The sequence below is a fragment of the Gopherus flavomarginatus genome, chromosome 4 (assembly GCF_025201925.1).
Source record: "Gopherus flavomarginatus isolate rGopFla2 chromosome 4, rGopFla2.mat.asm, whole genome shotgun sequence".
NCBI classification, from domain to species: domain Eukaryota; kingdom Metazoa; phylum Chordata; order Testudines; family Testudinidae; genus Gopherus; species Gopherus flavomarginatus.
The window spans coordinates 134,432,027-134,458,403 of record NC_066620.1 but is presented as its reverse complement, the minus strand read 5'-3'; the positions used below and the strand labels follow the sequence as shown (position 1 = coordinate 134,458,403).

Sequence of the window (26,377 nt, the reverse complement as noted above, 5' to 3'; positions counted from 1 at the left end):
CCTGACATGAGACTCCTCCAGGACACATACTATGATGTTAAGGATGAAATCCCTAACATCAAGGAAGTTGGCTCCCATTGCCAGATTTCAAAATATTTCTCTAGGTACAGAAGGCTATGTGGATGCCTAAGTCTACCTAATGGAAGTAGCTGGTAAAATCTACTACAGCAACCAACAGACCTAATCAATTATGCTAGTCACATCCTTGACTAGCAGCGCAGTACAGTAGACCCACTCCTTAACCCCCTTGAAGGAAACCTCACACCCTCCCTGTGTGAACAGACACAAAGGCCCTTAAGAGCCAGCACATTCCCACAAAGGAGCTGTCTCTATAGAACACCTCACTACAACCTGCTGTATCAAAAGTAGACTTCAAAAGGGTTGGGAAAGTAAGGCAAACAAAGCCTTTGTGACATGGTAACACAGCTAAAGGACAACCCTAGATAAGGGCCTGACACTGTCCCGAACGGCTCAGGGCATCCCCCTCCCTCATTTTTGTGGTGTCTGGGGGGTATAGTCAAGAGAGGAGAAAGTCAATGGTGAGGTGACCCTTCACTGGCATCAGGAGCTGTTCCCTATCATGGTATACCAAGTCCTTCATCTCTTCACCTTCTGAGGAACCCCTTGACTAATGGACTCTCACTTTCTGAAGTAAACTTTTCAGGAACAATACGGTACCCTGCAGCATATGGGAAGCTAACAATACACACAAGGATTTACTAGTTATGAAATAGTTATAACATCTGGCAAAGCTGTGCCACTCATGCCAAACCAAAAAAAACCAAAAACCTTATTTCATTGTTTACTTTATATTTATGCCCAGCAGTCACACATGCATGCCTACCAACAGGGCGCATGTGTGGTTTCCAGGTCCTGTGGATCCCCCCCTTAGGCTTGAGGGAGGGTCCTTTAGTTGTAGTTCCCAATAGGAACAGGATGCACGTGCGGCCCTGAGAGTAATTTTTTTTTTTTTTTAAACAGCTGCCTTGTGCCAGGCTGCATTACCATGAGTTTCCCCCCGAACCCCAAGCCCTTCCTGAATGGGCTGAGAGGGAAGCCGGTGATGGTGAAGCTGAAGTTGGGGATGGAGTACAAGAGCTACCTGGTGTCTGTTGATGGCTACATGAACATGCAGCTTGCAAACACAGAAGAATACATAGATGGTGCATTGTCAGGGCACCTTGGTGAAGTTTTGATAAGATGTAACAACGTCCTGTACCTCAGAGGAGTAGAAGAAGATGGAGAAATGAGAGAATAAGGTTTGTATATTTCTGTAAAATAAAGATCAGTTTTTCACAACTTTAAAAAAAAACAAAACTGCAGGCTTGAAAGCACAGTCAATGAGTATGGCTGGGGTTCATGCTGTATCTTTCAGCTACTCTGGGACTTTGTCAGATATGCTTCTACAGACTCCTTTCCATCCCAATATTTCCCAAAGGGATAGACTGAGATAAATCCTGAATGGCTGAGGTCAGTTTGAGCACCATTAGAGGATTAATTTGAGCCCATGGCGTGTGCACACACAAAAAAGTCTTAGAACAAGGTGATTTTGTAGACAACTTGGTTTTATGGTTCGGGGGACAGTGAGAGGAGGTTGGGTATTTTAATGGGGTCTCTCTCTCAGGAAACCCTTATCCAAAGGATGTCAAATTCTGACCACTAGTCTGATCTCCACAGTCCCATGAGACACAGCAAATTTCAAGATTATTCAGAAAAGTACATGGAGTTTAGAGCCCTTAGGACAGCTATATTTTAAAAACTGGAAGCAATGCTTAAACTATAGCAGAGCAGCAGCATGGCTATGGAAGTGGCCATTGAGCATACTACTGCATCAGAAGCATCTAATGCAGCCTGTAGTGACATCTGGGCTACTAACTGTCCTTCAGACACTATGGATTTAAGGTCTTCCCTATGTTCTTGTGGGAGCATCTCTATAATCGTGACCAAAATGGGAAAAGGTTTAGAAAACCTGATCTGTGAGGAAAGGTTAAAAAAAACAGAGCATGTTTAGTCTTGAGAAAATGCAACCGAAGGAAGGACGTATGCTAAGGGCTGTAATAAAGCAGCTGGTGATCAACTATTCTCCATGTCCACTGAATTAGGACAAGTAGTAATGGGGTTAATCTTTAGCAAGGGAGATTTAAATTAGATATTTGGAAAAATATCTAACTAAAAGCATAGTTAAGCCCTGGAACATACTTCAAAGGGAGGTCTGTGTAATCCCCAGCAATGGAGGATTTAAGAACAGGTTGGACAACACCAGTTAAGGATGGTGTAGGTGTATTTGGTCCTGTCTCAGCATAGGAGGGCTAGACTATATGACTTCTTGAGGTCCCTTTCCAGCCCTACGTGTCCAGGATTCTATGATAAATAGGGATAGATAGCAGGGGAGATGAAAGAGGTTGCGGACTCATAAGAAAGCCAGGGCATTCCCCAGCTCTGCAACTTCCCCCAGGTGCCCTGCAGCCCCAGGTCTGCCAGCACCCCACACAACCCCCCTGCAACCTCCAGCTCTGCCAGTGCACCACAACCTGCAAGATCTGTAAGCATACTGCAACTACCCTAAACTCCCAGCTCTGCCAACCTTCTTGCACACAGCTATTCCACTGTACCACAGTTTTCCTTTGCTCCAGCCGCTGGACGCACGTCGGACTGTAAAAGGGGGAAGTAACAGCAACAGAAGTGTGTGCACACCAGGGAGTGAAGACTTCAGGGAGATGAATTCCCTGCTTGTGGTGGGAAGACCCACTTACAGCTTGGAGGAGGGAATGCACTGAATAGGTTGATGTGCTGGAGCAGGGCTAGTGGGGCACAGCTGATGGGAGTGGCTAGCTCAGTACACAAATTGCAGGACATGGTATTTATAATTGCCTAAATGACTAACTCCTAACAACGTATTTTCTCCTGTTCAAAAAAAAAAACCTAGTAAATTGAATGACAAAAAGGTTATCAGAGTTGCTGCTTGGTGGTATGTCGCCACCTAGCAGAACATCGAGCTGAGCAAAACTTAAGCTTCTAAAAACTAGGAAATGCACAGTTAAGGTAGCCCATGTAACTTTAACTCTATTGTCTTACAGCAATGTTTCATATGCCCTATTAACACACATACCTTTATTTTGCCAACTCCACAGTTGCTTAAATGTGCAAGCTCTTCACCTCGTTTTACAACCCATTCACTCACCCCTACAAGATTTCATTTAACACTACTAAATAGCAAAAAGGAATAAAAACAGTTGCTCACACCATGTTCCCTCTGTTCCATTGAACGGGCAGTAGCCAATGGCAATTATTTGGCTACACTCCAGGCACAAGTCAGTGTATTGGCTGTTAAGTATACCTACACTAATAGGTGGAGGCAGTAGTTGGGCCTGCTTGGTAAAGGTGTGTTAGTGATGTGAGGCAATGTGTGGGTTTTATTGTGATATGTGACAGAGCTGTGATTATGATTGAGGATATCTATAATTTCACACACACACACACACACACACACACACACACACACACACGATGCGCGTGAACAAAGGGAGGAGCTGCATGTGTACCTTCAGGATGCAGAATGCATCACTTCAGTGAAGAATTGTATACATTATATAATTAGCAGGGAGTGACAGATATGGCACTTTCCCACAATATCCTTGCAAAACCTTAAACATAATTAAGTATCTTTGGAGTTTATTGTATTAATTAAAAAGGTTACATATTATTGTGGGCCAGGACAGCACGTAACTTCTCTAAGAGGGAGATGGGATGTGAACTCTGGAAGCATTATGAAGGTCAAAGGACTGTATTGAACAACGTGCCAGGAGAGAATAGATATCTGGGACAAACAGTATCAAGTATTTACCTGGGGAATCTCTAGAGGGAGCTGAATGCCAATTCTCACCTCCAGTTGTGCAAAACTCCTCCTTTTGAAGCTACACTTTGAGAAAGGGACCATTGTTTATTGATTACTTGTTCCCAGAACCTGAAGATCAAAGGCCCAAACTGCACAGAAGAAAAACTAAACTATGCATGAGTGTGCTTGTTCTGAGCTAAAGCTGTTATGAACTTGTAGCCACAGAAAAAGACCTGTGTGGGTTTTGAAGACCTGACTCCTACCAGAGCCTCCTGGAGCTGGGGAGAGGAAAGGTGTGATTTCTGCTACGCTTATTAGCATAAGTGTAGGTTGTTTTCACCTTATGAATAAGTGTTTAGGCCTGATCTGCACTAAAAAATTAAATCAGCTTCACTACATTCAGGGGTGTGAAAAATTCACATGCCTGAGCGATTTAAGGTATGTCTACACTAGAAACTTCAAAGTGCTGCTGCAGGAACGCTCCGACGGCAGCGCTTTTGAAGTGCAAGTGTGGTCGTGTGAGAGTGCTGGAAGAGAGCTATCCCTGCGCTCCTGGTAATCCACCTCCACGAGGGGATTAGCTCTGAGCACTGGGAGCACAGCTCACTGTACTGTACTGTACTGAGGCATTACTGAAATATGACAGAGTTAAGGTTGCCTGGGCAATCTTAACCATGCATTTCCTGGTTTTCAGAAGTTTGAGTTTTGTTCATTTCAATGTTCTGCAAGGGGACAACATACCACCAAGCAACTTTAATTCTGCATTAACAGTTTTTTCCACTGAATAGAGCAGTATATATTGACAAGTCAGATCTCTCACAATAGCAAACTGACAGACCTAAGTATATCATTTTCCTACAAAGTTAATATTAAAGATTCAATCAGGATTCCCACCCTGCAAACAGTGGAGGATCTGCTTCATTACTCTGAAGTACCTAATTTAATCCTTTATCTCATTTTTTTTTTTTTTTAGTAATACTTAGTACTAATTCTCACAATGCACCTGTGACGTAGGTATTCTCCCCAATTTTCTTATAGGGAAACAAAGTAAGTGACTTGTGTGACAGTTTGGGGAAGATGGTTTCCAGTCACAAATTCCATTTGGTTTTATGCTATTTTTACTTGTAACACTGATAGTGAATTAAATCATAATCTGGTAGTAGTAAACGGACATGTAGCAAGGTACTATGATGGAAAGACATTACAAGGCCCCAAGGAACATTGAATCAACATTGAATAGTTCTACTCCATTGGTGTTCCGCGTTTGAAAAAGTGCCCAGCACAACAGGGTCCTGGTCCCTGTCTAGGGCCCCTAGGCACTACAGTAATTCCTAAATGCAAACAAACAGCCTCGGCTTCTGATAGAACCATTAACTGTTGTTAATCCTCTATGCCAAGAAAACCACAGGTTCCTTCCTTTAAAACTGTTCCTTGCTTTAAAATGGTCTCACAGTCCCCAAAGGACTGCACTATAACCTAGAATGCCTGCAGGGGTGGACTCTGGGAGAGCATGCATGGGGAGGCTTAGGAGTATCAACACTGATCTCATGGCCTTGTGTTAATGATGGGTTCCACAGCCAAATGAGGGATGCCAGACAGAGTCTGCATCCTGACAGCGTGCCTGGGTGGCCAGGACTAGAGAATGTCTGAATGCTGCTCAAACCTTGTTGGCTTGGAAGTATATGGGATTCAAAGATTGGGTCCAATACAATACAAGTGATTGAGTCCCCCCATGTGGACTCAGCCTGAGATTGCACAAGTCCACACCAGAAGTCTGAATGCATCAGTTCCTGACTCCTAGTTTAATCCACTAGACTATCCTGCCTCTCTGGACAGCACATTTATGCCTCCTTCAAATTCTTCATTATATGTAAGAGGAGTTCTTATTGGTCATGATCATGTCAAAATGTCACATCATATACTTAAGTTTAAATCTCTCTTCTTCCACCCTACTAATTACTTGATCTAGTTTTGAATACTTGAACCAACCAGACTCAGTATTTTTTTTATTTTAAGATTGAATTCTCACTCCCATCAGATATTTGTTTATTAGATTTTAAACCGCTGTGATAAGAATTTTCTGTGCAAAGGAAGTTTTAAATAAAGGAGATAATTTCATTACAGCACTCTGGTGGCGCAGGCACACAAATCCTTTTATGTTTTAGCAGGAATGCAAGTATCACCTTATCTTCAAAAACTACTCCTAATATACATGTAAGGATAAAGAGAAACCCTTTTGAGCAAGCAAATTTTAAAAAGTTATGCTTTAAAGCCTCTGAAGGAAGGAAAATTTGTAGACACTCAAAGTGCTAATTTTCTGCAACTCTTAGCATGAGGAGTCAGTTTCTGGAAGAATGGTAATTTTCAGCTTGTGACACCCCCCACCTGTCTAGAACTCTCCCTTTATCCCTCCAAGTCATTCATTTTTAAAATTCCACCAAAATTCCACCATAAGCCTCAGTTTTAACTTTATTAGCACTGACCCTCACTGAATACTTATTTGTGACAGCTGCATGAGTTATTCTTTATCTTAAAATACCATTTTAAGTTGCTTCAATGAGATTCATGAAGCACAGATTTCTTGAAATTTACAATGGAAGTCATGCCTGCAGACCCCCTTTCTGAGGATCTGATCTCTGTATTGTGCTCAGAAGTTTCCACCTTCCATCAAGAGATAGTGGAAAGTGGCTGATATTGTAACAGCTTCTAATATAGGCCAGTGGGGTGGCCATCATAATGCAATATGCCATCTTGCTCCTCTACACGCTGTGCATCTCTTTCATTTGACGTTAGCCTCTGCCAACCCACACCGAGAAAAGAATTTTAACCCTACTCTTGAACGTACATTTCTTCTACAGAAACTTAAAACGTGTTCTAAAAAAAAAAAAGTCATAGCAAAAAAAATTACAACAGCTGAAATAAAGAAAAAAAATCTCTAGTTTTTCATTTGTTTGCTTTCTGCCTTTGATAGCATGTCACATCTAGTCCATTTTGCTGTCTGGCACACTAGAATCTTACTGCTTGCGCAATGCCCCAAGGAAGCATAGCAACACATTTTTCTCTAGGCCTCGAAAAAAAGGTGGTTAACAGGAAGAGCAGCAAACCGAGTCTGAGTATGGGGACAGGTAAGCGTCTCTTTCCCCAGACTCTTACACAACTTGGGGAGGACGACTGGCACAGTCCCCTTTCAACACTGCACACTTCAAGGGTGCCTGGAAGTAATTCATGAGGCAGTGAATGGGTCCCCTTCGTTTTCACCATCCAGAACCTACTACGGGCTCAGATAGAACCTGGCTGCTTTAAGCTCTTTTGCAGGACACGGGAAAAGCAGAAGAGGCTATGTGTCAGGAAAGTAAACGTAAGTGACCTCTCCACCCCACACTCCTTTGTAAGGAAATAGCAGTAGGATAGGCCAACCTCCTTGAAAGGGAGTGGAACCAGAAAGATGAAGTACAGCTGCAGCAGAAAGCAGCCCTATCCTTCTCCCCGTCCTATGCCCCAGAGCCCCTCCAAGTTATCAGGTTGCTAGGAGTGTCACTGGACTGCACCAGGGTCAGGATTTGTCTGCACAAAGATTCTAATGCACGTACACAGAAGCGGCCAGTGCTCCCATTCGTGCTTTCCTGACGCAGTGCTCATGCATGCTCCACTTTTTGTGTAAGCATCATGCCCAGGATTTTAAAACCAGAGGCGGTAGTGCAAACATAACCACAGAAATGTTATGTACATCAGACTGGCTCACCTGCTCAGTACTGAGCAACATAAAGCACTTCCTAAACCAGCATTTTCAAATGCAGCCACCATGGGCTTTTCTTGTGGCCACAGCCTTCTCAGTGGCGAATGAGGACAGGGAGGTGGTGGGGAGCAATGGATCCATGAACACCAGAGGAGCAGGCAGCCAGTGAGAGTTCCCCCCTACCCAGGGGTGGTGGGGTTCAGGCTTCTGGCTTCAGCTCTGGGGTGTGGGCTCTGTCCTTGAGCCACACAGCAACAGTTTCCATCCTAAGGCTGTGAGGCTTTGGGCTCTGGCCCCAGGTTCACCACCACATCGCCTCTGGCCGCTGCTGCCTCCCTACCCACCTCCCCATCCAGGGCTTAATCTGTCCTCTGGTTTATCAGGGCTGAGTAAGTCTGTTACAAGTATCACTTTTCACTGCCTCCTTCCTAGCAAGTCTGCTGCTGTGAAAAGTGATATTAACAAACACAAATATCACTTTTCACAGAAACAGAGTTATTAGCTAGTAAGCCATTTCTAAAAAGCAAACACCCCCCCCCCCAAAAAAATCAACCAAAAAAAAAAAGACAAGAACATGCAAGCACCTTGTGTTTCTATTCTGTTTGGACCCAGTAAAGAACACAGACAACTGTACATTATTTTTATTATTGAGTCTGCAAAGAGCCCTACATAAATAAATTACACTGATTTGGACATGTGTATGTGCATATTTATTTGTTTTTCCTAAAGTTAATTAAGTATTTTAGGAAAAAGTGTCAGAGAAGCCACCAGCAAGAGTTGATGGTCACACTCTGAGGCCACCAAAGCTTTTATTGTGAGAACCCCTGAACACAGAGTATGTTTTCTCTGCAGCTCTTCTCCAATGGGAGCACAAGATCAGATCAAGGAATTTAATGCAGGTTTTCCACATGAACACAGAGCAATGTATACACCTTTTCTAATGAGAACTAACAGTTTTATTTAAAAAGAACAGGAGTACTAGTGGCACCTTTGAGACTAAAATTTGAGCATAGGCTTATGTGGGCTAAAACCACTTCAGCGGATGCATGCAGTGGAAAATACAATAGGAAGACATATATACACAGAGAACATGAAAAAATGAAGTGTTGTCATACTAACTATAATGAGAGTAATCAATTAAGGTGGGCTTTATCAGCAGGAGGGAAAAGAAAATTTTAGTGATAATCAGGATGGCCCATTTCCAACAGCTGACAAGAAGGTGTGAGTAACAGTTACGGAGGGGGGAGAATTAGCATGGGGAAATAGTCTTACTTTGTGTAATGACCCATCCACTCCCAGTCTTTATTCATGCCCCATCCACTCCCAGTCTTTATTCATGCCTAATTTAATTGTGTCCAGTTTGCAAATTAATTCCAATTCTGCATTTTCTCACTGAAGTCTGTTTACGCTTTTTTGTTGTAATATTGCGACTTTGACATCTGTAACTGAGTGACCAGGGAGTTGAAGTGTTCTCTGACTGGTTTTTGAATGTTATAATTCTTGACGTCTGATTTGTGTCCATTTATTCTCTTCTGTAGAGACTGTCCAGTTTGGCCAATGTACATGGCAGAGGGTCATTGCTGGCACACGATGGCATATATCATATTCATAGATGTGCAGGTGAACAAGCCTCTGATAGTGTGGCTGATGTGATTAGGTCCTATGATGGTGTCCCCTGAATAAATATGTGGACAGAGTTGCAACTGGCTTTGTTGCAAGGATAAGTTCCTGGGTTAGTGTTTTTGTTGTGTGGTGTGTAGTTGCTGGTGAGTATTTGATTCAGGTTGGGGGGTTGTCTGTAGAGAGGAGTGGCCTGTCTCCCAAAATCTCTGAGAGTGAGGGATCATCCTTCAGGATAGGTTGCAGATCATTGATGATGCACTGGAGAAGTTTTAGTTGGAGGCTGAACGTGTTGGGCCTGTCCTGTAATAGGTGACTTCTGGGTACTCTTCTGGCTCTGTCAATCTGTTTCTTCACTTCAGCAGGTGGGTATTGAAGTTGTAAGGTGCCACAAGCACAACTTGTTCTTTTTGTTAATACAGACTAACATGGCTACCACTCTGAAACCTGTCCGTTTTATTTAAATTTTTTGATATTGGTAGCCCCTGAACTATCAGTGCTATGAGCCATTTTTCACCAGTGGATTAAGAACAAATATGTAAAACTTGTAAAATCTAAGTTTCCTGAATTCCTGATATCAGGTGTCCCCATTTTCTGCTTCTGTTTGCCCTCATCGAACACTTATGCACAGACACACATAAATGAGGGTGGTAAAATAAGAATGGAATTCATCTGTTTATTTGGAAGCAACATGGTCTAGTGGATAAGGCACAGACTGAGGAATCAGATCCAAGTTTTATTCACCACTGATTTACACTATGGCACTGAACTAGGTTTTGACCTTTGTGCCTCAGTTCCACGTCATTGAGGAGGAGATAATACTCATTTACTTCACTAGAGCTTTGAGACCTACAGAAGAAAGTGCTATATAAAGAAAGTTACTGGTAAGTAGCCTAACAACACTCAAAGAACTTCTACATTTTTCAATTTTTGGGCTGGGACCAATGAAAGAAGCCGAAGGAGTGGGGCTTTCTGTGCACTTTTATAACCTCAGCTCCTAATGTCTGGTGTCAAGAGACAGCACTTATGGAGACATTGTCAAAGGAGGGTGCTGCTTTCCACTAGGTTGGGAACCTCAGCAACACAAGGTGGTGCAACAAACAACTAGGAATATTTAGAGGCCACCCTGTGAAGAATCTATTGTCTTTTTATGCTCCCCTAGCTACACTGAAATGCCCTAAAATCCACCATTCTGCAGTATCACAACCACAAGAAATAGACTATTATGTCCCAGTTCAAACGCAGAGCTGGATCACAAAAGAGGTGGCTGGGTTTATTTTTTTTTCTATGCATGTAACGGCATTATGAAAGGTTTAATAAATATTTCATACCCTAAAAATATCTATAAATATTGGTTTCACTAGTGATTCAATTCACAGTAAAAAGAACAGGAGTACTTGTGGCACCTTAGAGACTAAATTTATTTCAGCATAAGTTTTCGTGGGCTACAGCTCACTTCTTCAGATGCATCCGAAGAATTGAGCTGTAGCCCAAGAAAACTTATGCTGAAATAAATTTGTTAGTCTCTAAGGTGCCACAAGTACTCCTATTCTTTTTGCAGATACAGACTACTACTCTACTACTACACGGCTGCTACTCTGAAACCTGTCAATTCACAGTGGAGATTGAGGAAAAAACTTTGTAACTACATTTGACTGAGGAACAAATTCATAAAAAAATAAGTGAGTGCACATACATCTATAAACTGTTCGCATGTGGATGCATCTAAAATACATTGCAAAGGAATTCTATGACAAAGCTGTCCAGCTGTACATTCATTATCCATTTTATGCAAGTACATTTATATTGATTTTTAACTGGAAAAGAAATAAGCAATTATCCCTCTTCAGTCATTACAGATCAACTTCAGTTCTTCCACTGTGATCAGCAACAGACATCCCCTATGATTAACAGACTCCCTTCTCTCCTGTACTATGTTTCTCCTCCTTCAAATCTCTCTTCTGCTTACATTCATCTCCCCACTGGAGGGGGTATAATGTTTCCAGGCGCTTGAACTGTTGTCCCATGTATTGTTTTGTCCAAGTTAGCCTATAACCTTCAGAACAAAGACCTTATTCTTTCCACATAGCACATCACAAAAATGTATAAGGCTAAGATTTAGTCATGGGTATTTTTAGTATGTCACGGACAGGTCACAGGCAATAAACAAAAATTCACGGCTTGTGACCTGTCCATGACTTTTACTATACCCCTGACTAAATCTTAGCTGTTCCTGGGGCCCCACTGTTGGGGGAGAGGGAGCAGGGGTGGATGGCTGGCCCCTGCTCCAACAGCAGGAGCTGACTGCCCCCCAGCCACCTGCTGCTCCAAGGCCCCCCAAGACCATGCGCCAAAGACCTCCAAGGCGGTCCTTGGGACCACTGCTCTGGGGCTGCCCATGGGACCCCTGCTGCTCTGGAAGCCCCCGGGGCCAACTGATCGGGCAGTCTCGGGATCAGCCACACCAGCCACTGCAAAGTCACAGAGGTCTCAGAAAAATCACAGAATCTTGACTTTTGTGACCTCCGTGACAGACTCGCAACCTTAGGTATGTGTGCTTACAGCACTCTAACCAAGTTTAAAATTGCTTTGATAGCAGGCTGCAACATCACAAACAAGAGCATACTAACATCTGTTAGAGAACAGGTAGGCAGTCTATGTAATCATGTTGTGTTTCACTTTGATAACTAGGTGAGCACTGTCAATCTTACATCACTTCAGTAAGAGACACGTCAGCATTAACGGGCCAGCCAGTATACTAGCCAACAACTAGGCTTATTCACCTCTTGCTTTTCATCTCCTTCCTGGATTTTGAGACTTAACTCCTATCTAACCCTGCAACCAAACTCTTTGAGAACAAATCCAATATCAATGGACTCTGAGGGGTATTTATCTATCCCTTCAAGCTCTTTGTTTGTATCTTTATTCTTGCCTTTAAAAAGATAGATGGAAAAGTAGATGAAAATTGGCTTTCAAAGTCTTCTGGAGTTGCACCACACTCTAATTGTAATTACCTCCTTATTTTACAGATCATTTTTTAAACCATTAACACTACTTGGAGTAATTTATTTTCTTGTTGACCTTTGTTCACAACAATCTTAAAAGTAATTTCTGCCACAGTATTCTTGCTGGATGCCCAAGAATAGATAACCCAGTATGTTAGGCAAATGCATCTTTTTTGTTGGTTTTGTATTGTAATTCGATGCCTTCAACTTGCATTTTATAACTAAGTAGTTTACTCTTTAAAACAGCATTGGAAACATCATAATAAGCATTGAGAGAGATGTGGGGAAGCAAGAAGAGTTCCTCTTTTATAGTATCATTCCTTCAAACCAGTTACCTGCATGTTTAGTTATGTTTTCTGATACACTGTCCTATCATTTTAGCTGAGACTACCAGAGCAATGAAACAGAAATAACTGCCTTCCCCGGTGTTGGTTATAATTGTACTTCATAAGGCTTTTTCCAAAATGTCTTGGAAACCCACACTTGCTCTTTGTGAGGTCAGAGACTGGAATAGTCTAACCATCACAGGTAATCTATAAAGCCATAAGCAGTAAAATCTTTAATTAAAGCAAGATTTAACAAACAGGAAGTTGATGAGATACCGTATTAATTCTGTTCTTGTAGATCTACAGGTTCCTGTGTACACCTCAAGGCGTACAAGTAGTAAACATTTGATGCTGGGGTCAGGATGCATCCTCCTCATAAAAGCATCTCAAAATGATCACTTATCCCATGTTTAAGAGAGGGACAAGTCACTTTCATGCCAATAATACTGAGTGGCCTTTCAAATAGTTTTACACTGTTCTCATTAAAAACTGCAGAAACACTATTTCATAGCAATTTTAACCACTTGAACTCTATTCACATTGTTTTAAATGTTTTTCTAAATGGTTGGGCAGAACAACAACGGTTTGGGCCCAATGTCATTCCTCGCTCGTATTCACATTGTAACAAAAAGGAATATGTATTTTCATCTCATTCTACAAACATTTATTAAAAGACCCTAGGTTTATGGAAAATATTCCTCTATAGAGAGGACATAGATGTTAATACAGATGTTAAAGTCTAGGTGCTCATAAGAGACTCTGTGACAGCCTACAGTGAAAATCAGTTTTTACTTTATCTTCTTAAAGCATACTCCTTAGCTCAGCCTTCTACATATTTTACTGAAAACTAAAATGATTGTCACTCTGGTTTTAAGAGTGAAAAGCCAAGATTAAGCAATCAGCATTTACTTCTTGTGGTTTTAAAATGAAGTCTACATGATAATTTATTCTTAAAGCCTACCATTATTATAGTCTACAGATTACATGTAGTGGACACCATATTCAAATTGTCACATGCAAAACATTCAGACACACAAAGCTATCTGAGGAACACTAGTTTTTCTGACGTTCGGATGAGTGCACTAGAAACACTGCAGAATTAGTGCACTCCAGTAATTTCTGCCACTCCTGCACTAAGTTTAAACAAGCACAATACTCTTAACAACTGAAAGTATAAAACCAAGCAAAAAAAAAATGCATTGAAAAATTGGTGGACTGCTATTTGTACAGTATACAATTGGCTTTTTCTATAGCCACAACAACTTTTTGGTTATGTAGAACACAAACTATCATGTGATCTGGAGTCCATTACTTAATCACTACCAAGTCCCTTACACAGACTGGGAGCATATCCACACACAAGAATTTTTAACTGCACTTGGACAATACCAAACACCACTCCTCCATTTCCCCCCCTCCTCCAAATAACCACTGTGGAGTGCTGTTGCCCTGTTAGTGTGGAGAACAGTCAACTGAGTTTACCATCTGTCTTAACAACATGCAATCAATTACTCCCAATATTGTTTTGTCAAAAAAATAAATCTTGAAAGCAGCAGGCTCTCCCCACAATGCCAGATCAGGGGAAGTCAGTGAGAAGCAGTGCTTGACACTCAACCATGTCTGCCAATTATTGTGTAGATCCAGCCTACAGTCCAACTGACCAGGGCCTGAGAAATTCACTCACCAGTGAAAAACTTAAGGTATTGATTTCTGAAGAACTGAAGCTCTCATTGTGAGAAAGAGTCAGTTCCTAGCCATGATGGCTGTGCAATGTTGTCTTTCTGAGTCAGCAGACATTTCCAGTGCTTCTGCTGATGCTTATATAGCTTTGCCAAGCTGCAGCTGAGTAACATTAATAATAGTGACAGTATGGCAGCTGCTCACAATGTTCTGAAGAATAACTGTGAAACCTATGAACAACCATGTCAGTTTCATGCAACTGCTGTTTGGAAAAAAAAGTAAGAGACCCAGGTACTGGATCTAAGCAAACTTGAGAAGGACTCAAAATAAATCCCACAGTTGAGGCTTGGGGATGAATAGAAGATAGAGATAAACAGAATATCTAAACTGTACAACACTTACTAGCCAAAGACAAAACTACAGACAGCATGCTCCTTAACAACTGAGGCTGGTAAAGGCCTAGGCTTGTCACCAAGACAGATATAACTTAGATAATTTTTTCACATCTTAGCTCATAAAGCCAAGCTTGCAAATCCTTCCACCTTTATTTTTCTTGTTTACCTCTGCCTAGCAGAGTTAGGGTATGTCTACAATGCAAATGAAGGTGTGACTATAGTACAGGTAGCATACGCGTATTAACTTTAATCTAGCTAGCATGGGTAACAATGGCAATGTAGACATGGTGGGCTTCAGCACAGGCTAGCAACCAGAGTATGTACCGAGGCTCCCTAGGGGACTTGCACTCTGGTTGCTACTCCATGCTGAAGCCTGTGCCACTTCAACTACACTGCTATTGTTACCAGTGCTACAATCATGCCTTTACTTTGCAGCACAGGTATACTCTTAGGAGCAGAGGCTTATTTGTTCAGCATTCCTTTCATCAGTGAGGCTTCCCTTTAATTGGAAACAAAGAACAAAATAAATAATTTAAAACATACTGTTAAAAAATATGGCTTTAATTTATTTCAAACACTAAACAGATACAGTAAATCCCCAATTTTCCTGTTACAAGACACTCATTATAAAAAAGACTAGTAATGTCACCTATTTGTATTATGTGAATATTACCCATTACATCTCATCTTATAAACAGTAACTGTACAAAGGACTAGAAAAATTCAATACTGTTTCTCTCATTCTAATATCCTCATCTCACAGTCAAAATCACCCTATTTTTGTGCAATTCATACTGTCAGAATGCAAAATCCTGAACAGCTCTCTCCTGCTAAGGATGGAGAACAATATCAGGGGAATAGATGTATAAAAACAAAATGAAACTAACGGATTCAAGAGAAACACACACATCTATCAAGCTGTGGAAGAGCAAACTCCCACAGGATGCAGAGAAACCCTATCCACCTGGGACATTTAAAGGTCACCTGCAAAGAGGGGAAACAACACAACCTGTGCGTGTGCCCTTTTTGCTCCATGCGGTGTAAGAGCAGCAGGAGAGAGCTGTGTCCTCGCCCCCCATTCCCCACGAGTATTTTGCGTTACGAAGTCAGGTCAGCAGCCCGGAAAGGCTCCGGGAAAGCCGCGAAAGAAGGATTGATTCCGCAACCGCGCGCGGTAGCTGAGCAGCGCAGAGCCGGAGTTCTCGGGCAGACGATCTGAAGCGCTGGAGTTTGTTTCTTTACATGACACCCAACCGACTCCGGCCACTAACGGTTTTCAGGGAAAGTTCAGCAGCCCCCGGGGCACCAGGCCACCCCGAGCCTCCCTCCAGCACGGCAAGGCAGGGACGGGGCCACGGGCAGGGGTCTGCCCAGCTGCAGAGCACCCAGTGGGGAAGGGGTTTCACGCTCGCCCAGATGCGCTCACCACCGCGCGCCGGGAAGGGTCCACTCAAGCCCCCCCACCCCCGATTCCTCCCCAGGCAGCGGAGGCGGAAGGCGCGTGGGATCCTCCCCCAGCCCCGGCAGGCAGAGGCCCACGGCCAGGCCCGGCGGCGGACGGCTCACCGGCGTGCTGGTCCCGGGGCCACAGGTAGTAGGTGGCGGGGATGACGATGAGCCCCACGAAGCTGGTGAGGAAGTAGAAGAAGGTGTTGCCGCTGTCATCGTACTGGAACTGCTGCCCCGCCATGGCCGCTCATTCACGCCGCCGGGCTCACGCGGGCCGAGCCAGCATCCGGGATCTGGCGAGAACGAAGGCCGCCCCGCGAGCCACACACAGCAAGACGTGTCACTATGCAGCCACCATAGCCGTTGTGACGTCGCACGCTGCGCCTGGATTGGCTCATCCATTTCCCCCGCCCGCTGACAGAGGGCGGGTTGGGGGAGGGGACGAGTCTGGGACTGGAACCCTGAGCCCGCAGGGAGCGAGGGAAGCGTGCGCGTGCGCGGGAGGCAGGAGGCGTGTGTCTGTGGCTGGGACCCGAAGGGTGCGTTGTTGTTTGGCTGAGGCCAGGTGTGGGGGAGGGGCTGTCTCTGGCCATGCAAAACACATCAGGGACTGTGAAATCTGGTTTCCCCCCATGAAATGTGGTCTTTTGTGTGCTTTTACCCTACACTATACAGGTTTCACTACAATTGGGGGACCTGACCCAAAAGGGATGTTGAGGTATTGCCACCCTCACGTCTGTGCTGCCTTCAGAGCTGGGTGGCCAGAAAGCAGCTGCTGTTGGCAAGGCGCCCAGTACTGAAGGCAGCACCCTACCAGCAGCAGCGCAGAAATAAGGGTGGCACTACCATATCATGCCATCCTTACTTCTGCGCTGCTGCTGCTGCTGGTGGTGGTGGCTCTGCCTTCAGAGCTAGGCTCCCAGTAAGCAGCCGCTGCTTTCCAGCTGCCCAGCTCTGAAAGCAGTGCTGCTGCCAGCAGCAGCACAGAAGTAAGGGTAGCATCTCAACCCCTGCTACAATAACCTTGTGACACACAGCCCCAACAACACCTTTTTGGGTCATGACCCTTATCATTACAACATCATGAAATTTCAGTTTTAAATAGCTGAAAATATGATTTTTAAAATCCTATGACTGAAATTAACCAAAATGGACCTGAATTTGGTAGGGCCCTACCTATGCCCTTTGCAGAAAGTAGTGAGGTTTTTTTTTTAATAAATAATAATAATTATATCTTTAAATCATATTTTCATTCAGAATTTTATAATAGGCCTGAGGTTTAACTCTGGAGAATGCTTTTCCAAACTGCAAAAATACCTCTCTTTATTTGTGTCTAAATTTAAAATAGAGATTTCACAATGGTAGCAATTTGTGACTGGAGTGCCCCCATCCTTATGTCCCTAGTTTCCATTTGCCAGAATAGTGTTTGAATATTTCCATAGGGATTGAGACTAGATCACTCCCAGAGAAGATGGCAACTCTCTGCCTCGGAAATTGGAGACTATGGCTGCATCCATGCTGTACGCTCATTGGTGGTGGCGTGTAGGGTACATGTAGATACACACCAGAGCGAAAGGCTCTGTTGGGGAAAGCAGTGGGGAAGGGCTCCAACAGCGCAACACTATACTACTATTAAAATGGCAGTGTAGGCGGGAGATGCTACTTGAGTGTGTAGAGAGCCATGGAAGGTACATACCCTAAGGTTCTGCATGTCTTTACTTGCCTGAACAGTGCCTCACCATCTACACTGCTATTTATACCTCTGCTAGGGGGACATGCAGTGTCTATACTCTACACACCACTGTAAGAACTATGCAGTGTAGGTACACTGTGTGGGATGCAGGAGGGATGTGGGAAGCAGGAGGAAGACTGAATGTAAGGAAGTATATGGAAAGGCAAAGGGAGACGGGATGGGAAATACAGAGACAGGTGAGGAATGGGAGACCAGAAGGGCACAGAGAGTAAATGTAAGAAGGACAGGAGATTGAATGAAACAAGAAAGAGATGGGGAGAGGTAAATAGTTCTCTGAGCTGTTGGTAAAGGCCCATGTTTGTGTGTGTATTTTCAGGTTAAAAATTCAATGTTAAATGATCATGCTCAAATTGAGGCTGGGAGGCTTCTCCTAAAGGGTTGAAGTTGGACATAATATAAAAGGGGTTGGTGCTGTCATACTATTTAAGCCAATCTTATGATTATATGCAGTTTGACTCATTTTTAGGTGTTTAGAATTGATGACACTGCTCATTCACACATGACTAACATAGACTAACATAGAAGATACCTCAAGAACAAACTACTCCACCCAGCTCCACTAGTAAGGACATGTGTCACTGCACTGCTGCTGAAGTGCCATAAAAAGCAGCCATTGTGATATCTCCCAGGATTGGCCTGTGTCCCATTTACACAGGAGCAGTGATGACATCACAAATTAGGGATGACAGGAGGCGTAATGTCATAAGGGGAGGGATTTATCATTTCATTTTAGCAGCAGGAAAGGAGTGACATCACAATAGAAGCTACTGAGATCACAGCATGAGGGAGAATCTTGATATGGCATGATATCCCAGAAACAAAGGGTTGGAAGGTGTTGTGGAACGTCACAGCAGCAGTGAGAGGCAGTTCAGAGAAGGAAGAAAGTCTCAGCTCAGTTGCTCCAGGGCTGGGTTCTCACACTGCAGCTTAACAATGATGGTTTTTATTTTTCCTGTGATTCTTTGTAATCATCCCCACCTATTCTGCAAAATTTTGCATTTAGTTTTTGTAAACCTTTGAAACATTCCTTTCCATCCCTTCTCTTTCCTGGCCTTCTTCCCAAGCTACTGGTACGCCAGGCTTTTGTGACTGGTTTTCCTCTCTCCCAAACCCTATCCAATGTTGACAATTCTCGCAATAATTAGCGTTGAATGAATACATGAGAAGCTCAGCTTTCATTTGAAGGGGAAAAAATACCTTTGTAGCCCTCACAGTTGTGGAGAAAAGGCTGACAATGTTACCCTAATGGAAAAGGCTCAGAAATCAGAAGGGAGGGGGGGGGGAAAGAACTCCAGATAATTTTTAAACTCATTATTTTTAAGCCAGTCTCATGATTTTTAAGCCCAACTTGTGATTTTTGAACATTGGTTGTTGACAATACTGCTTGTCAAGTATCAGAGGGGTATCTGTGTTAGTCTGGATCTGTAAAAGCAGCAAAGAGTCCTGTGGCACCTTATAGACAAACAGACGTATTGGAGCATGAGCTTTCATGGGAGAATGCATCTGGCGAAGTGGGTATTCACCCACAAAAGCTCATGCTCCAATACGTCTATTAGTCTATAAGGTGCCACGGGATTCAGTACTGCTTGTGTTATATAGGAGCAGCATTGTGGGCTAGTGGATAAAGCTTAGGACTCTGGCAACTTGAGTTCTAGTCCCATCTTGGCCTCCTTGGTGACCATGGGCAAGTCAGTTGCCTGCTCTGTGCTCAGTTTCCCCATCTGTAAAATAGGGATAATGATACTAATCACCTTTGTAAAGTGCTTTGAGATCTACTGATGAAAAGCAGTGTATGAGAACATTGGTGGTCATGGTAGTGCGTGGGGGGGGGCAATTGAATGAGTTGGCAGTCAGGGAAGTTTCTAGGGCAGCTGCAGCTGGCATTATGTTCTTACTTTGTTGCTACCTCCATTCTTCCTGCCAGTTTATTCTGATTGTGAAGCAGGAGAGCAACAGGTACCATCTTTGGCAGCAGGGAAGAGGAATTCCTGCTGTCCATGTGCAGCTCTGCTGGACACATGACATCACAGGGATGCATGTCACAGGGCTGTGAGATGTGTCCAGTGAGATGCCTAGCACTTGCATACTGTTACTTTTAGTTGGACTCTCCACCCCCTTAAATACATTAGGGTTTTGACCAGTATCCAAGCTCTTCCTCATACATTAATAAAGAGTCTTGATATTGCTACCATAGTCCACCTGTGTGGCTGTATGCATTCATAACCAGCAGTAGAACTCCTGCTTACCCTTTGCTGAGGACTGGTAGTGGGAAAGCAAAAGAGCCTCTTCTCCCAGATGCTTCCTGCCTGAAGACCAGTTAGAGCAGAGTGGGCAAACTTTTTGGCCTGAGGGCCACATCTGGGTATGGAAATTGTATGGTGGGCCGTGAATGCTCATGAAAGTGGGGGTGGGGGGGTGTGAGGGCTCTGGTTGGGGGTGCAGGCTCTGGGGTGGGACTAGGGATGAGGGGTTTGGGGTGCAGGAGGGTGCTCCAGGCTGGGACTGAGGGGTTCAGAGGGCAGGACAGGGATCAGGGCTGGAGCAGGGGGATGGGGCATGGGAGGAGGTCAGGGGTATAGGCTCTGGGCAGCGCTTATCTCAAGCAGCTCCCGGAAGCAGTAGCATGTCCAGCCTCCAGCTCCCACGTGAAGGCACGGAGCTAGCCAGGTGGCTCTGTGTGCTGCCCCATCCACAGCTGCCACTCCTGCAGCTCCAATTGGCCATAGTTCCCGGCCAATGGGAGCTGCAGCCAGCACTTGCAGTGGGGGCAGCATGTGGAGCCCCCTGGCTGCCCCTATGTGTAGCAGCCGGAGGGAAGACATGCCGCTGCTTCCAGGAGTCAAAGCATATGTGGAGCAAGGCCCCCTCCCCCTCCCCAGTGAGAGCTCGAGAGCTGGATTAAAAGGGCTCTGATGTGCCGGATAGTCTGCCCACCCCTGAGTTAGAGTGAAGGAGAAAACAGCCTAGCTGCCTGCAGAAAAGGCACCATCTTGGTCCCTAGGAGGGAAGAGGAGATGTTACAGGAGAACAAAGGAATCCCCCACTGGATAGCCATGTCTATACTAGAGACGTTTGGTGTGCTTACCACTCTTTGGTCTCAGCATGCCTTCAACACCCTTTTCACCAACACACAGAATGCCATGACATACAGGCAGTCACACCACCAGTAATAACTATGTGGTCCTCCACCAGAGCAGTGCATTTGAGAGTGTGGATTGCTGTTGTAAGTGTTCTAATGGTGCAAATAGTCCTCCCACTACAATTCCATGGTGAACTGGTCACTTATCAAGTGGCCAGTCTGGTTTCCTTTTTGCACTCCACTGCACAAGGATCACGTTGGCCAAAAGCCATTTACCTACACAAATAGTGGTGCACGCACACACACACTCATTTGAACACTGTTTTCACATGGATCAATGTCTACTGCAATCCAGTTGCTTCACCAGGTTGTCTCAGAAGACACTGTCCTAGAAACTGCCTGCTAGCAGGCTCGAGGCCAATATGTGGGCCCTGGTATTTATCTTGGAAAAGGAGAAGCAGCAGGGCCTGCTGAGCTCAGTCATATGCAGTACCTTGGTGCATGACCAGGTGACTGTGTGGCGGAGATGGGTGTCAGCAGAAGTGGTAAGCAGTGTCACGGAAAGATAAAGGAACTGTATATTAAGGTCCAGTATATTAAGCCATTGGACTATTGGTCAAGCTCTGAGATCAAAATGTGCCCATTTTATGAACAGCTGGATCAGATTCTCAGGACTTGCCCTTCCACCCAGCCTGCTGTGTTACTAAATAGTATGGGAACACCTAGTAGTTTAATTATGATGGGTGTGGAGTAGGAGAAAAATAATAGTTCACTGGCCAGAGGGATGAGGAACCAGACCTGGAGACGCCCAACCGAGTGACAAGATCTCAGGATCTCTTTGGGGAGTACCCAAAATCTTACCATGGCAACAGAGATGGTAGCTGAACTTGTTCAACAGGAGGAGTCATCTATATAAGACAACTCCAAGAATGTCACTCTGGGTGTCACTCAAGCCTAAACTGTCCGTTGAGTCACCGTGAAGCAATGGAAGCAGCTACGAGCATAGTTGAGAGCTCTTTTTGTTCAGAATATCACCAGGTTGAATCATCATTGGGTTTTGTGGCCTGTTACCATCCAATTTCTTAACCATTTTGACTTTGCAAATTACACCTGTGTGATGTAAGGCATGTATCTATGTCATGTCAAGAGTCCTAGCCCAGTGGTTCTCAACTTTTCCAGACTACTGTACTTGTAGGGGTCTGATGTGTCTTGCATACCTCCAAATTTCACCTCACTTAAAAACAACTTGCTTACAAAATCAGACAAAAATACAAAAGTGTCACAGCACACTAGTACTGAAAAATTGCTTACTTTCTCATTTTTACCGTATAATTATAAAATAAATCAATTGGAATATAAATGTACTTACATTTCTGGATATAGAGCAGTATAAACAAGTTGAATGACATTTTAGTTTGTATTGACTTTGCTAGTATCTTTTACGTAGCCTGTTGTAAAACTAGGCAAATATCTAGAAGAGTTGATGTACCCCTGGAAGACCTCTGCATATCCCCAGGGGACACATACCCCTGGTTGAGAACCACTGTCTTAGACCATTGTAATAAGAGGTAATGAAACACTGTCTTTACAGCTAATTTTCATGCACCAGTTTCATTGGTTGTATGAGGGAAACAGCACAGATGCTGAATAACTTGGCCCAATTGTCAAACACTCAGATCTCCCAGCACAATCCTCCCTAGGCACAGACAACACAATCACCCAAACAAAAACAAAACCAGCATACATAATAGTCACAACGTCACACAGCTGCTCACCACAGCACATACCCCTCATTTGCCACCTTCGCAAATCAATATAATTTTCCCAACACAACCCACACACAAATCAATACAGCTAGTACATACAATAACCCCAAACATCACTCTAAAGCCTAGAATGTCTGTTGAGCCAGTGTGAAGTGATGGAAATAGCTACAAGCACGGTTGCGGGTTCTTTTTATTTACAATACTGTATCACCAGGTTCAGTCATCATTAGGACTCATGGTCTGTTACTGTCCAATTTTAAGTTCCCAGCCATTTTCAGCTTTTTTGCACATGACCTTTCAAATTACACCTGTGCAACTGCACAGGGTACTAAATCATGAGAGAAGGACCTCTACAGTGACACAAAGTGGGTACATAAATACAAGGTGTATGTAAAATGACGAGCGTGAGTGGGTTTTGCTGGCTCAGGAGTTGCGGGAAGAGGTTACAAATAGTGGGATGGAAATGACAGTCTAACAGGTACCCCTATTATTGAGAGGATACACTGTGTCGCTTCTTGAGGCACCCAGGGCTGTGAGACACCCTGTTACCACCTTCTTCCAGCATGAGGGAGTCTTGCCTGTGCCAGCTGGGTGTTAGCTTCCTAACGCAACCACCCTGTCAGCCACTCAAGCACTCTCTTCTGGACTAATCAGACCTGCCAATTGATAATACATGCACCCCCATCCCCAAGTCCCTTCAAAGTGTCCCCCTGTGGTATCTAGCCCCTGATTCCTGGATACCCACAGAAATCCCAGATACTCCATTCCCAAAGGAATACCGTACTGCAATTTACCCGTTTTCCTTTAGCCCGTGACTCCTTTCTCACATATAACATTTGAGGTTGATTATAGTTAAACAAAAGGATATTTATTTTAAGAAAGAATAGACATTCAAATAGACACAAGCGTGAGTGTTAGAAGCAATCAGTTATACAAAACAAAATCATAAAATGAAAACTAGAGCCTACAGTTATTAATAGTTACCTTTCCTATCTAATAAAGTAGATCATCACCCCAAAGTTAAGTCTTCTGCAGTTTGCTAGCCCCAAGGGGTCTTTCTCCAGCCTGCGATATACTGAATCAGTCTTTTGTCTGTATTCACAGGCAGGACGATCCCCTCACCCATCGTTCCTTTTTGCTGCCAAGTGGTTTTGATGTTTATAGTTTGTCTTTGATGGTTTTCCATTGACTTTTCTGGGTTGGTGCAAAGGTAGGCAATTGAGCAATACATTACATAATCCACTAGCCAGAGAGGGATGACTGCTCCCTCCATCTTGAATGAGCCATCATCAAAACGTATGATTCCTTGGTGACCCACTTTCACTCTAAGACCATAGGGGCATAATTTTCCATATAGTTGCATTATTCCATAAATATTACCTGTACACACATCTCAAAATGATTATGATTATCCATAAGTTACAAGCTTTCAGTAGGGGTCTCACATGCTACCCTTTATGGATAAATACCATAAAGTGATGTCAGGGCCAGTGCAAAGATGTTTTGCGCCCTAGGCAAAACTTCCACCTTGCGCCCTCCCCCCCACCACACTCCAGCCCTGAGCTGCCCCCTTTGCGGCAGCTCCCCATCCCCTACACTCTGCCCTGAGGCACCCCCCCGCCCCAGCTCACCCCTGCTCCGCGCACGAGCATGAGCACCCCGAGCACGCCGTCGCTGCTTCACTTCTCCCGCCTCCCAGGCTTGTGGAGCCAATCAACTTAGATGCCGCAAGCCTGGGAGGTGGGAGAAGTGAAGCAGCCACGACGTGCTCGGGGAGGAGGTGGGGCAGGGGTGAGCTGGGACTGCGAGTACCCCTGCGTGCCGCCACCCCCCCCCCACTTGCTGCAGGCGGCCCTCCCCACACTCCTCTGCCCCAGCTCCCTCCGCCTAAATGCCGGCAGCGACCGTGGTGGCCGAAGATCCAGCCACCGTGGTTGCTGCTGAAGAAAATGGCGCCACCCAAATCTTAGCGCCCTAGGCGACCGCCTAGGTCACCTAAATGGTTGCACCGGCCCTGAGTGATGTATTATGTGTAGTGAGTTTGCCAGGTCTGTGACAGGAATTGTTTGTAAAGAACAGTAACAGCCCTTTGCCAGTTGGCACCAATGGGCCTTTTCAGTCACACACACTCAGCTTTTATGCCACTACGTTTAACTTCTGTGAGCTAATGACCACCTTCAAAAATAACTACAAGAAAGTGCTACAGAATCCTGCAACAGCCGGAGTATTCAAGGGTTGTAAATGACCAGCAGATGGCAATAAAACAATATAAAATTTTTAAAGCTTTCAATCTCGTGCCACTGCTAAATAAATGATAGGAAGATGATGGATTTCAAACAATTGGCCAGCTCTACAATGATTCTAGTTTCAAAAACCTAGTAATACGACATATAAACCTATTGAATCTGGATTAATGTACCTACTATACCTGGGTTAGTGCAAGTGCACTGTATAAAAAGGAAAAACTTTAACATTCATTTTATATTTAGGTGAGGAGAAAAGAAGAAACTCCAACAGATTTGTGTGACATGTTTATTATTGAAATGGAAATTACTGATAGAATAGTTCTTTGTAGGAGCTTCAGGAGCACCTGTAACCAGTGATACACTACAGCTAGTAGAAAGACTGTAGAGACAACACAGAATATATATGCAGGGATCTGCCTCAGGCAATCAGTGATTTTCAGTGGCAATGCAAAATATGGTCTTTGTTCTGCACCTTCATCAGGACTCAGTGGCATCTGTATTGTGCAAACAGCAGTACATAAGAGCCTTTGTATTTGGTTTATTTTAGAAATGCCTCTGAGTGTCTAGTGACATGGGATGATCAATAAAAAAAAGTCTTGGTCATCAAGCATTCCATGGGATTAACTCAATATTTTGGAAGAAAAACACGTTTATGAAGGGAAATGTACTGTCCCATAGGAGGAATGTGTCTCAGACCAGTTCCGGTTGGACAGGTGTTTACATCACTAAGAACATCACCATATTGACACCATTGCTGGCATTCTTAGCAAAGAAGCCATGGATTAAATGGTGATCAAGACTGAACTAGAGTTGTGCCCTCATTGGCCTGTCTCTCTAGAGTTTGCACAGGAGTACCACATTCATAGCATCACTCCCGCCTCCACCAGTACTCTGCAGATACCCCTGTGCTTTGGCTACACCTAGAGGTGAAGCCAATGTGGGAAGGAAAAGGGACTGGAGCTCTCCTTGGCACAGTTTCCTGCAGGCTGGTGAAATTTCCATGGGTTGGCAGGGTGATTCAGCCAGTCTTGCTGCCAGTGGGAGAGAGGGTAGCAAAACAGCACAATGGAAGTGGGGAAACAGAAATTCCATGACATAGTCCCCATAGCCTGTAGAAACTCCTCAATTCAAATGTGTGGTTACATACAACAGGAAATTTGGGGTGTTCCTAGGTAGAGAGATTGGCAAAGTCAAGAAAACAGCTGCTCTATGCAGCATGCTCCTTTACTAACCTGCTAGCAACTAATGTTGCACCTGCAGAGGGGGACAGTGGGGCACCCACAGTATGGGATCCAATGACAATAACACTTCTGGTCTTGGGTGAACTATGCTGCCAGGAGGAAGGGAGAGACCTGGGAGGGGCCAACTAAGGTGACCAGATGAGAGGGAGAAAATATCGGGACACTGGGGGGGGGGGCACCAGCGAAGCAAAAAAAAAAAAGAGTGCTGCCTGTGGAGCAGTGACCGGGGGGAGGGGGGAAGCCGAG

At 44.3% G+C, this 26,377-nt stretch overlaps 2 protein-coding genes across 2 annotated transcripts in view; one reads left to right on the top strand and one right to left on the bottom strand.

Annotated features, from left to right (window-relative positions):
- SEC63 (SEC63 homolog, protein translocation regulator) overlaps window positions 1-16,426 on the bottom strand; it is a 110,002-nt gene extending 93,576 nt beyond the window's left edge. Inside the window, exon 1 of the mRNA XM_050951376.1 lies at window positions 16,164-16,426. Coding sequence (XP_050807333.1) covers window positions 16,164-16,287 — 124 coding nt within the window. The 5' untranslated portion in view covers window positions 16,288-16,426. The remainder of the gene's footprint in view (window positions 1-16,163) is intronic.
- On the top strand, window positions 1,007-1,258 carry LOC127049985 (small nuclear ribonucleoprotein F-like). Its single transcript, XM_050951444.1, has one exon. It carries the CDS (start codon window positions 1,007-1,009, stop codon window positions 1,256-1,258), a length of 252 nt encoding a protein of 83 aa, XP_050807401.1.
- Window positions 16,427-26,377: the final 9,951 nt, after the last annotated feature.

Coding starts and splice junctions, on each gene's coding strand:
- LOC127049985 (XM_050951444.1), top strand. CDS start 1,007: ATGAGTTTCCCCCCGAACCCCAAGCCCTTCCTGAATGGGCTGAGAGGG.